General features: G+C 40.9%; 1 protein-coding gene across 2 annotated transcripts in view; it reads right to left on the bottom strand.

Annotated features, from left to right (window-relative positions):
- Positions 1-12960, bottom strand: part of cadm1a (cell adhesion molecule 1a) — a 300521-nt gene that overhangs the window by 82072 nt on the left and 205489 nt on the right. For both annotated transcript variants that reach the window (XM_066708350.1, XM_066708341.1), the window contains exon 2: positions 813-833. In XM_066708350.1, coding sequence (XP_066564447.1) covers positions 813-833 — 21 coding nt within the window. The remainder of the gene's footprint in view (positions 1-812; positions 834-12960) is intronic.

A 12960-nucleotide genomic window follows, 5' to 3' on the forward strand; every position in this document is an offset into this window, starting at 1 on the left:
TCCCTCTATCTCCTATGAGGGTAATTATTGTAGATGTGTTACTAAAATATACCCATTAGAACACTTTAATTAACAGAAAAACTGCAGTGTTGTGCTACTGTTTATCTATTAGCTTTAAGCAAATAATAATGCTTTGCAAAGAATCTTGATTAAATCTCTTAACCTTAATCCTAACCCACAACATGAAAGTGCTATACTTTTAGTGCTACTACTACCTGATGCTTCTAGTACTGCCAATATTAATTCCAATAATAATAATAATCATACATGCTGATGGTTTCATAAGCTTTCATGACATTCAGAATCATTTAACTAACATACCTAATCCTAAAACTGACAACAATATGGTCATAAGAAAATATCAGTTGCAAAGAATATGTAGATCTGTTCAAAATCCAAACAGAGGCCTGGCATGAAAGACTGTGAACAGGGTTTGATTTCTCCTAAAACTGTGTTGGCCTGGAGAAAATCATCTAACATCTCCCGTAGCCAGAGGATATATTGCAATAGACACAGCTGCTGTAGGGCTTTAGCAGATTTGATGTGAACTTAAAACCCACGGAGAATCAGAACGGGGCCTTTCCGGAACAACATGATTCAATTGCTTCCATATTCTGTGTACCCTAGTTGAATTAAAACTGTTAAATGAAACGTTAAGCTTAGACCCAGCACTCTGGGGCAATGCTGGTTATAGCATTAACACATCTCCAAGACCCAAGCCATCCCTTCTGTTGAGAGGCCAGTGGAGAAGTGTGGGATGAACAGTACAGCCAGACAGATGCAGGAAAAATAAGTAACTTTGGTGTTTCTACCTGCAATGTTCTGTGCAGCTCCTGGGTCAACGTCAAAGCAAGTGAAGAGCAAGAGAGAGGGGGAAAAGAAAAGACAATTGTAAATAATAGCACAGATCATAATTCACACAAAGAGCAGCCTTTCAAATTCACTGTGCAAGTAAAATACACATAAAGGCACCACTATGTCACATGGTGCTTGTGACCAGGCCTTCAAAAAACTAAATTATAACATCAGGGGGAGTTCTATATTTGGAAATAACCTACTGATTATATATTTTTTTATAATTATTATTTATTTCTTAGTAGATGCCCTTGTCCAGGTTATACTGAGAGAGAGAGAGAGAGAGAGAGAGAGAGAGAAAACCCAGAAGGGCAAAATATACATATCAATAACATTTCAGTGCACCCTCAACAGTAAAACTCTCTGGTTTCTAGATGCCCATGTGAGAGGTGTACATTCACGGTGTGGTTTTATTCACTATCCTTGTGGCACATGAGCAATGCGGCCCACAATGCATTGGTCCTGGCACACAGTCTTATTTGTTTTAAACACAGATTTGCTTGGATTTTGGTTAAAAGCCAAGATGGTGTCAGCATTCTGGCACTGTGGGAAACCATTCTGATTGCAAACCCTGCTCTCTCTTCGGGATCTGACAAATATCAAATTGCACTGACACCCTTAATTATTAAATCGTCTTGCACTTGCAACTCTGCCTGAAACACAATAGCAAGTATTATAATATAGTTTAAGGCGAACAAGCGCGTTAAACTATATACATGCGTATAATAAACACAGGATTTTCTGTAGGGAGGCATGAACCTCATTGCTTTGTGTGTGGGATAGTCTATCGTACTGAAAGTGTGATGAGTAATGGTGCTCAGCTACTTGAGAGTCAGACAGTAGACTTCACAAAACAGTTTGTCCTATGTGGAACTGCCCCTTCTATCATACTGAATACAGGAATGTATTATATCATATTATATTAAGTTAGATTTAAAGCATAGCATTCGTAACAAAACAGACATGGCTTGTGACTTAAATATAACAATAAAAAAAAAAACACTAGTGTGTTGCTATTCTTTGCCTGAGGCACATGGTTTTGGTTAATAAAACGGTTTGCACTCTTTGGCTAGTCAGTACGGAAGAGGCGATGTCAAAGTCGCATTGAGGGAAAACCTTTGAATGTTTTACTGAATCTCACCCTCGTGCTTTTACTGAAACGTATGAACAGTGTAAAATGCACTTTTTTTTGTTTACACTCAATATTTCAGCTATGAAACATCATCTATAACATAAAAAATCAAAACAATTAAGACAAATGGTTTGAATACAACAGTTTCAACCATATATAGCAAAGATGTGCAAATTAAATAGATTTTTTTTTTTGTGGCAATGAGGGATTGCTTTACACATCAAGAAATTCTTGGGAGTGAAAAAAAATAAAAATAAAATAAACTATACAAATATTAACAGAGAATGAAGCCTTCAAGAGGTGTTGTTTAGCCAAGTGATGATAATTATATAGAATTCATTTGACAGGAGACTTGACAAAAGTACAATAGAGAGTCTAATTCATTCTCTACAGCCCTCATCGCTGTGTGGAAAAAAAATAACATACTGTCATCGCAGAATGGACTCTATTAACAGCCAGTGACACTTAAACTGAAATACACAGAGATGCTCGCTGCTGCACTTATTTGAAATCTAAACAGAAACAAAAGAAACAACAAAAACCCCAAAAAACAAAACAGAACAAGATAAGTTCCAATGTTTACAACGATCGAGCATAGTGTTAAATCACCATGCTGTAATTTGCACCTCAAAACAACCTTTAACTGTTTAGACATCATGTGAATAAAACGTGCATCACTTCTTTTCACAGATTGCTGCTCTCACGTGGCGACATTATCAGGGAGGCAACTTGAGGCAGCGTAGGTAACCAAGCCACACGTTCTTCATGTACATATATCAGAGGGAAATCCTTCGCTTTAAAGATTAGGGCCTAATTGGAGGCAAATTAGAAGTTTTAAAAATAACCCTTGCATTAAAAAAACAACCCACATGAATATATTGACCTTTAAGTCATCCAGAATCGATTTCCAGGCCAGATAAATATTTCCTTAAATGCCTTCCCTAGTAACACAGGACCTTAGGCAGCATATAACCAGAAGCTACCTACTACTACTACTTCTTCTACTACTACTAATGATGATAATAAAATGGGCACACCCTGTAAAGCGTAGCTGCTAGTTGGGTGCAGCCCGCAGGCGGGTGTATAGTGTACAAATCCTCATCATGCAAGGTGCTGGGAATACCAACAGGGACACTGAGAAAAGATCCTTGGATTTTGCTTCTTTTAAGTATTCATGTCAGGGGCGCCGGCTGAACTGCTAACTAGTTGCGAGTGCTCGGTGCCCCCAGGCCAGCCTGGGAATCAGATGTTACAGAGCGCATGCCAGGAGAGAGATGCACCCATGTTAAGTAACTGCTAGACAGAAGGAGGAATCACTCTGCATTTCTAAATCCCTGGCACCCTCCCGGAGACGCCTGCACCTGGCCAGGCTCCGCTCTGTTGGTATCTGCACTCGGCACCCAGGGTTAGGAGAACGGCTCTGGCTGCAGAAATGCACTGAAACACGAGTTATTCCAGGGGAGAAAGAAAATAAAAAAATAGGCTGCCCCCCCTGCCCCAAAGTCTAAAGAACATTAACTGAGCATGTTCTCTCCTAATGAACCTATACATTCTCATCAGCAGACGGACTCGGGCCTGCCAGGGTGTAGTGTGTCAATATGCTGGGAGGCAGGCATGGGAAGTGAATTCATCTGTATGAGTTCATCTGAGAAACGAAAACAACAACACTGTCTAAAATATCCTAAGAGATGACGGCGTTTGTGAACATTATCAATATTTTTGTTTGTTTATATGTCTTCATGTTTTACAGAAACAGAGGAATGTATTTTTAGAAATTAACTGAAAGATAGGGTGATGTACGGTTCCAACATAAATTAAGCTTGGGCATGCTGGATTAAGCAATAGGCTAAACATAGATAAAGTGAATCCTTCAATAATAATACATATAATAATCCCATTTCGCCAACCTCACTCCAGAGTGAGTGCTCTATTCCAACATCACTTCACCACCATGTCCAAATGAGAGCATATGAGCTTCATTACATTGCCAGATTGTGAGATCTGACATATGACATCCTGATTTCAACTCTGGACAGATCATTAATCCATACTGTCTTTCATTATTATTACTTGCTTTCAGTTTTATTTCTTGGTTTTGTACTGAATAAGTGTGCGTTACTGAATCTCCTACAAGTGACCTGAAGCCCACCGAAGAACAGTCTGCCACTGAAAGCCCTGTTTTCTAAAGTTAGCCACTCGATCTGCACTCATGCATACTATCGTGGAAGCCCAGATTGCTCGTTTCAAAATTAGGATACCTCTAATTCCACCACCCCCACTTTATAGACAATGTTTAAAGTTATTATTGTTTTGATAAAATCTGAAAGGAGCTGCCTAAGGGCAATTAAATGAGACATGATATGTATGCAACATTAAAAAAGAATTAGAAAGAAAAAGGAATTTTCCTTTAACTCTATAATGATGGGATGACAGTTTTCCAGCCAATCAGAACGGAATTTAAGATGCTGTATAATTTCTCAATTTGTCCTTGACCTTTTTTTTCTTTTTTCTTTTTTGTTTTCCACTTAAAAGAAACCACGTACCATGCAGTGTGTATTAAAGAATACAAATGATTTAAAATGCAATGCATTTATCATAGAGTTAGTCAACAATGCTCACATTGCGTGCAAGCACAACCACTGGTGCATGATCTCAAGAAAAATGCACCGCTAGAACGCACTTTATCTCAGCATGTCAGTGCAGCTCCCGGTACGCTGGGAATGATACATTGAATGTGAGTTTTGCAACTTGCGGCTCCCTAATGCAACCAAGGCTGAGAACAGAAGGGGTTACACGCGATCTTACTGTATACACTAGGATGCACAGGAACAACAAGATCATTTACAAAAGTTGCAAAGCAATCTTCTTCCTACTCTATGCCGGCTGCCAGAGCTATATATAGCATTCCTGTGCCTGTCCATATGCTACTGTACCTGAGCCACATTAGTTGAGGATTTATGGGCTGTCAGCACCGCTGTGATTAGATGTCGTTGCTGTCATTCCATTAAGCTGATATTGATGGACAAAATTCTGTGAAGATGCATTACGTGCCTTTTGAAGGAGCAAGGCCACCGATGCTGGGAATCGATTCCATTGTAATCTGTCAGGAGCTCGGGAGAAGGAAGGCGGGACAGAGAAGGGCTGGGGAGGGCGGGGGGTTTGTCTACCAGGAAGGACAGACAGTAGGAAAGCTGGGCTGGCGTCGGGCTGGGGGACAATGCTTGCCCTCCTACCGCTGGCTCATCCCCTCTCCAGCACACGCACACCCACAACCGCCCACTGCCGCGCCGCTCTCCACAGCACTCACTGCCTTTAACAAGCAAGACTCAGCGTCTGCCCCCAATCCAGCAGGCACACCAGCCAGCCTCAACTTGATATTTCCAATTAGTCTCTCTTCACCATCGCAGGGAAACAAAGCCACATCTGTTTTGTCTCTCTTTGAACGGGGATCAAGGCAGACACACTTTAACGATAAAACAAATACAAACAAACACACAAAAAGAAGCATGACAAAAGGAAAAAAAAAAGAGAACGCAGACATCCACTTCCACTGACACAGCATTTCCTCCCTTATGTTCTTTCATGCTCGGCCCATTTGGATGATTCTGGTGTCTGTGAAACTTAATGCACCATTAATTTATTCCGTGCATACAGCTTGACTTGAATCTATTTCTTTGAACTTACAATTAGTCTTGAAAGAAAACTGGCGGGGGCTGCTTTATTCTCAATGTATCAACTCTACAACACAGCATTTACTGAGGCCTGGTGGGAGAACTTATAGTCTGACATATGTATACAACACTACTTCAACCGAATCAATTAAGCAAGGAAACTGAAGGCTGGCATAATAATGTCTTATTTACACTACAACTAGTGCAGTGTTTTCCTGTCTGGGCACCACGTTATGAAAAGTTGCCTTTTTGCAGAAGGCTGTAGGTTCAGATGAACAGCTACTGCCATCGTAGGCAACTGAATAAACAGGGATAATCCCACCATTTAAATGTGATGTTAGTAAAAGCACAGTGCTAGTGCTTTTTGCATGACGATTTGTTATGGCCACAAACTGTGTAAGCAGTGTTGTATAATCTAATAGTCTGCCACAGCGAGTGACCTGTGGTTTTTTTGGAAGCACTTCCAGTCTAGACCTTGAGCCGGTCCTATTGAGTGTCCTCGAATTCTCTTTGCTGCTTGGCTGTAAATCCCCTTACATGAAAGCTAGGTTTTATTTTAAACAGTTTTTCCAGGTGATCATTTTAATTGTCAAAGCAAGTAGACTGATCTGTGGTCGCAGCACCACAGTTAACTCATGACTAGAGACATCCCCACATCCAGGGTAGTACAGATTATGTATATCACCTTTTCGCGTTATTTAACTTCCTCTGCTGCATTTGCTGTTAGCAGTGCTTGGCTACCTCCCTATTCCTTGGAGATCACTCCATGAGTTGACTGGCACTGGGAGGGAATGTCACAGTTTGTTAGAAATATTAAATTAACGCTTGGTATTAGAAGGGAAATGAAACAGCCGGTGTCCAGTGCCCGGCACTATCTCGAGGACTCTGCTCTTTAAATGTATGTCGCTTCCCTTGGTCCTGCCAATACACAATCCCAGTGCAACAATTGTAAAACCCTGTGCTTCCAAAAAACTAATTCATACAGGTAACATCTGTCAGCACTGCTCTCAGTTCATTTATAATGTCTGAGGAGCAAAGTCCAAATTTGAACCATTTCCCCCTTTTTTTTTTTTAACTCATATCAAATGGGTGCAGCCTTGTTGGGTTGACAAAAAAAAGAAAAGAACAAAAAAGGCTGAAGTATGAAGTAGAACAAAAGCTGAAGGGAAAGCCTCTAACCATGACTGGCAATCACCTCAGCTGGTTATAAGCTGGTCGGCGTGTTGCGCTCAACACTCGTGCGCTACTTCTGCATTCATTTCCTCCCGTGCAGAACAGCATCGTTAAATCTCAGGTATCACTGGTCTAATTTCAGTCCAGAATGATAAAAAAAGTAAGTAGCAGGAAAGGATATTAGTACAATAGAGGGGGGCCTGGGAGATAAACCTTCATTTATGTGGAAATATATACATAGCTGACAAAGAATATTAAGAGGGCTGAACTTCTTGCCTAAGAGGGAGAGCGGACTGATTTCAACGTGATTACCGAGAGCACAATAATGTGCACGGGGAACCAGAGCGCGGGAGCCTGGCAATGAGAGAAGAGCTGATTGCAGCTGCTTGATGTCTCAAATTTCCATGCATCCTTTGAAGAAAATATATTTTTTCTATTTATTTATTTTTGGCTCGGAGACGCGTCTTATCGTTTGTCACCCAGCCGCGTGGGCGTACTTGAGTATTCCGTCCACGGATGGATTGACAGCAGGATCAAGAGCAGAGGAATACAGGCACTGACGGTGGCTTGAATCCCTCCCCGTCGTCTGACCCGCTGCGTTCTCATTTAATTAAAAGGTTATGGAAGGGGATGCAAAACTTATCTTAAAGGGGATTTGATGAAAAAGTGCCAGGGCATGCCGTGTGGATCTGCGGCACACAGATTGGCATCCGGGGATTTTAATTTAAGAAGACAGCAAGGCATTTAACCATTTTAACCCCCCAGCGCAAATGAGCAGAGAACTTCGGTCTCAGGAAAGGGAATTCTGACTTGAGCTACTGGGGCTGTAGAAAAGAAGAAGAAGAAAAAAAAAAACATACAAAGAAAGATAGGAAATAGCTAGACTGCATTTTCCTGGTGCTCAGCTGGATACCCTAGGAACAACAAAATGCATTTTTTATGAGCAAAATTGATTAGAAGCAAATGATACCTTGAGGCTGAAGACAGAAAGAGACCAGATCTGACACTGCACATCTTGGGTATGATGGCTTGACTGCTGACTTTTGCAGGAATTTTTGTTATTTTATTTTGCTTTTTTTTCAGTGAAAGACACGACTGAGGTGGGGAGGTGACAAGCTGCGCTTCATTTAAAAGTTTATAAAACACAGCATAGAAAGTCCAAGTTTTCTGAAGATGCAGAATGGTTCAGATAAGAACACATCCGGTGTGAGATAATTTCAAAAATAAATAAATATAGTGTTAAAATATTTTTGGTCAGAAAGAAAACCTTACCACATGCTCCTGGACTACATTAAAGAAATGTATACAGAAGTTTTTATATATTACAAAAAATATTCTCCTGCTGTGTCCTTCAAAGTACAGAAAATCACAAGGCATTTCAAAAGAGTCAACACACAATCGATGTTTCTTTCAAAACAATGTATCCTGGGCAAAGAAATGTGATTGAAAATGTTTACAGGCAGAGATGTAAACTACATGACCCGGGAGGTTAAACAATATTCAAAGCCAGAGCTAATACAGGTACAGCTTTGCCCACACTTGGAATTAGTAACAAACTAAGTCCCTTGAAAAACAACAAATAGGCCTACTGCTATTTTTGGTTTATCTTCAAAAGGCATGTGCATATTTAAAAACAGAAAGAAGAATGAACAGATAAGGACTCAGTAATGTGACTCTTATAAATGTAAAGTAATATCTGTTTATGTCTGTTGTTTTTATATCATTTTAAGGAAAAATGAATAAAACTTGAGGAGTGATAATCACACTCTCTTGCTGTATGGTTGTGAAAACTTCAGGACAGGTAATGTGACGATCATAAACATGCCCTTGGCCATGAATCTTCTGAGGGAGCTGAACTCTGAAGACACACAGGATTCATCAAGGCTGTCTTCAGTGGGTGGTTCTGAGTTTCAAGCGCTAACTCATGCATGTACCGGGTCTGGTGTATGGGAGGGGTTTAAGATGCATGTTTCCCTGGCGAGAGGTGCCTTCCAATGAAGTACCTGAACTTATAAACTACTCCCCCCAACCGACGGCCCGGTTAAAATACAGCTACCTGAGCATTCCTCCGTCTCCATATCAAGAGCATTTGTTCCATTTAGTCTATGGAGGTGGATGCCTGTGCAGGTTGACACCAGGTCCTTCAGCCATTCACTTCCATTCTTATTATTGCAAACACTTTTGGTTTTAGTTGTTGTCCTATACTCTGAACTGGAACAACTGTCTTTGCAGTGTCCCCTATATTGAACCTATATCAGTTACGGCCTACCTGAAAAGCAAGTTAGTCTCCCAAGACTGATCGGTACATCGAGGGAGGAAAGGGCATGAATGGGTTAAATGATTGCCTGTGCACATCCTTTAAGCCTAATGTGGCAACATTTACTCTAAGGGCAACATGCAGATTAGAGCACTGAATGCATCCATGTTGCTTTTACACTGTATTTCTATAAAGAAGAAGAAGGAGGAAGAAATTAAGCTCATAAATACATTTCAGAATTCAAAGCTTTCATGCGGCCTCTTTATAGTCGTTCCCTGAGGCTTGTGGTTCCTTTAGAAGATGTGGATTTCCAGCCTCAGGCCACCTAATTGCTGCTTCTCTCACAGCAGCCACAGGACAGGAACCTCCACAAGCACAGCGCGTTTTCCAGCAAGAGAGAGGAGCGCACCCCACACCTTGCAATTAGCCCTCACACAGCAGGTAAGATGTAACTAGCATTCCCACTGCACAGCACACTGACAAACAGACACATCTGTTACAGTACTGACACGCAGTGACTCAACGTCCAAAACTAGTGACCTGGTAAAGCACTGAGAAATTCACAAAACCATTGTATTATTATTATCATTATTATCGTTATTATTAGCTTTCTTTGATCCCGACCACTGATGCATGTACTTCTAAAACACACTTACTTTCAAGGCTCAACAGGCAGGAGTACAGTGCAGTCAGCCAGTGCCAGATTCCAGAAGCAATATCATATTTTACAGAGACTTTACAGATGCTGAAGATCAAAGGGGAACAGAATGGGTGACAATTGGTTTTAATCACATACTTTGTAACCCTTAAAATAAATGTAAACACAATTAAGGGTGGGAAGGAAACCGACTCTCCACCACCTCCAACCCTACCTGAAATAACCCCAAAACACCAACAGCCTTTTGAAAGGGTCGCCAAGACCAGCCATGACGGAAAGGTAAAGTCGGGTACGATATCCTGGACCTGTGTCTTCCTACTCTAGACATTTTTTTTTTTTTTTAAATTTTACACAGCTCTGCACTGGGAATAAAGCAAATCTATAGATGTCATGATTGAATGTTGTAAGTTATGGATGCAAACACAAAGGCTTCACAAATTAAAAATTTTGATGACATGGTATCAAATTCTGGTTTGTCCCGATAAAGGCTGCCGTCTTGAGAGACGGGTTTTTTATTCATTGTGCGTCTTTGGTTGAATTTGTCAATACAGACAAAATGCTTAAGTTAACAGAGGCACCAGCATGAGGAGAATCGTTCAACTCGTCCAAAGTGCAAGCCTTTGAAACAGATGAAATAATCACCAGTCGATTCAGACAACACTGCAGAAGCAACCGCTGCACAAAGGTTGAGCGTGGAATTCAAAATTGACCATTATAGTTGCACTGTGCATGAGGTGAGGCGCAGGGGGGGGTTCATTTTATCTATAGTCAACCTTAAACGTTAGGAATAAATGAAGGGTATTTATTCTTTATCTCAAAAAACTATTATTGTGTTAATGCAGACGATCTACTCCAAGAAAAAAGGAAAAAGCACTGTGTTTGCAAAACATCCTGTGGTGTTCAGCTCACACAGTATTCCCTAAATAATATGTTTCACAAACCTCTTAAAACTGCAGGGATTTCAAAAAGCGAATTCTTTCCTCCGACAGATTTATAAAGTGCTAATCCGCCGGGTTTAGACGTAGCACATTCGGATGCTGCTCATCTCTCAATGGCCTTCAACATGCGTTTTGGGTTAGAAATGACTCTTTCAGCGCAGTCACGGGGGAATTAACTCGTCAATGTGGTTTGCAGACGCCTTGTGAAAGTAACGCTCAACGTGACTGGCACGATGCTCCAGTCGGCAGACCTTTGGCGTGGACTCTGAACCTCAAGTGAGACTTTAATTAAATCACCTGACCTGTGTTATCCGATATTCCATTTGGTTGACTGCTAAAATATATCTGTATCATCTAATAACATTGGAAGGGAACCGTGGAGAGAAATGGGGTTAAAATCCTGGGCACCAGCACTCACAAACAGAGTGCAATCTTCCATTTTGCCATTGAGGTATTTGCTCTTAAGCTGTGTGTTGCAACCCATATCCTGCCTGACAAAAGGACACCCTCCCAACCCCCCAAAACAAAATATTCACCCTAAAGATCAAACACTCTGATATGCGAAAATAACTGCAGTTTGTTAACAAACAATTAAAAAAAGGATGCTTAATTTTAAGGTGTTTTAAAAGACCATAAATACCATAACAGCTCCCTCGGCTTTTAGAAAGCGTGTTTGTCACTGAATGGGATCTGCACACCCATTAACATTACAAAACGTGTGAATTGCGTTTGTCATTCAATGCGCTAACATTCAATTTTCAAGTTAATAACACACCTGCTTTGCCTCAAGGTAAATCAAATCCACCTACTGTACATCAGCCTTCTGCATCAGGATGTGTAATCAGGTTTAGGTGTTGTGAGACTGTCACAGAGTCATTTAGATATGGCAAGCATTAAAATGAAAAACAGAACCTTTTCGCTGCATGTACTTTCTGTACAATTGCGACTTGAATATGTTTAATGCATTACTCTGATTGTTTTCTGACATTATTAGACTGAATAGCAAAGTCAAATTAAAAAAAAAAACACCTGCAGCTCCATTATTTACTTCTATTGATTAACTTGAATTTCATTAGCTGCTGCTACACTATCTGCAGTGCTGTGGACAAAGTCATTTTTTTTGCGCTGGCCTAAGATAAATGATTAATCAGCAGTGGTGGGCCCTGTGGGAGGGGCATGGTGAGGGATGAGAACAGACACACATTTGCACATGAAGATCGAAACACCACGGTTGAACAGTATTTTTCCTTGTACTTCCAATGGAGAAAGTGCTACGTTTTTTTCACAGGGGGACCTAAAACATGAAAACTAGCATGCTTGGAAACCTTATCTTGGATGGTCTGATCCTAAACCCAAGCAACCTTAATTCTTCCAGGACATGAACTGACACATGTGGGTTAAGTTACCTAAAGCAAGACCAACATGACACCTGCCTGCCAAAGATTGTAGCTCTGAGGTCAAAGGCAACCAGGCTGAATCAACCTGCTATGATCCGTTGCCTTCTTGTACATCTTTAACTTACCACACAATATGGAGCATTGAAGAGGGTGTTTTGAGAAAGTTAATTCTTATATATTTAAGTCTGGTGGTTAGGCATCATTCCATGACACTACTGAACATGAATGAGGGTGCTGTTGTAAATCCACACCTCAGTTTTGTTGGGCTGTGTGGTGTAACTGCCTCTGTCACACTTGGAAAGTGCTGATTTAAATATTGCCTCTTACCGTCGTACAAAAAAACGAGGGTTGCGTCATACGGACGGAAGGAACACTGAGGGAGTTAACCATGTCACTTACACTCCTGTAATCTAGATCTGAGTAAAAGCCTAGAAGTGTTACCTAAAAAAGTAGTGTTTCTTCCCCTCTTCAAGTTGCTCGCCTGAACAAAAGTATCAACAACCCAGCATCAATTTGTGCAACATAATATCCCTTTTTTGTAACTGCGGCTTGACATTTTGAGAGAGTGGCTTGTGACAAGAGACAAAAGCCTTTCTTAAAACAAAGAAGCATGCACTGAAATCATCTCCCTCCCACACAATACCCAACAAGAATAAGTAACCATATTTTGTCATTATCTCTGTGCAGGTCTTGCGAATGGAGACGTGGATTCCTGTAGCCGGAGAGAGGTGTCTGGCTGCGATGGAGATTGCAGATGGTGCCGCGCAGCATTGTGCTCCACACCATGTGTAATCTGAGGGCCCCTGCATCCTGTTGGGGATTCAGCTTGTTTTTTCGTCAAAGCGTGTTAACATAATGCTCACCGCATAAACCAGAGCT

Source organism: Amia ocellicauda, chromosome 1 (assembly GCF_036373705.1).
Source record: "Amia ocellicauda isolate fAmiCal2 chromosome 1, fAmiCal2.hap1, whole genome shotgun sequence".
In the NCBI taxonomy this organism is placed as follows: domain Eukaryota; kingdom Metazoa; phylum Chordata; class Actinopteri; order Amiiformes; family Amiidae; genus Amia; species Amia ocellicauda.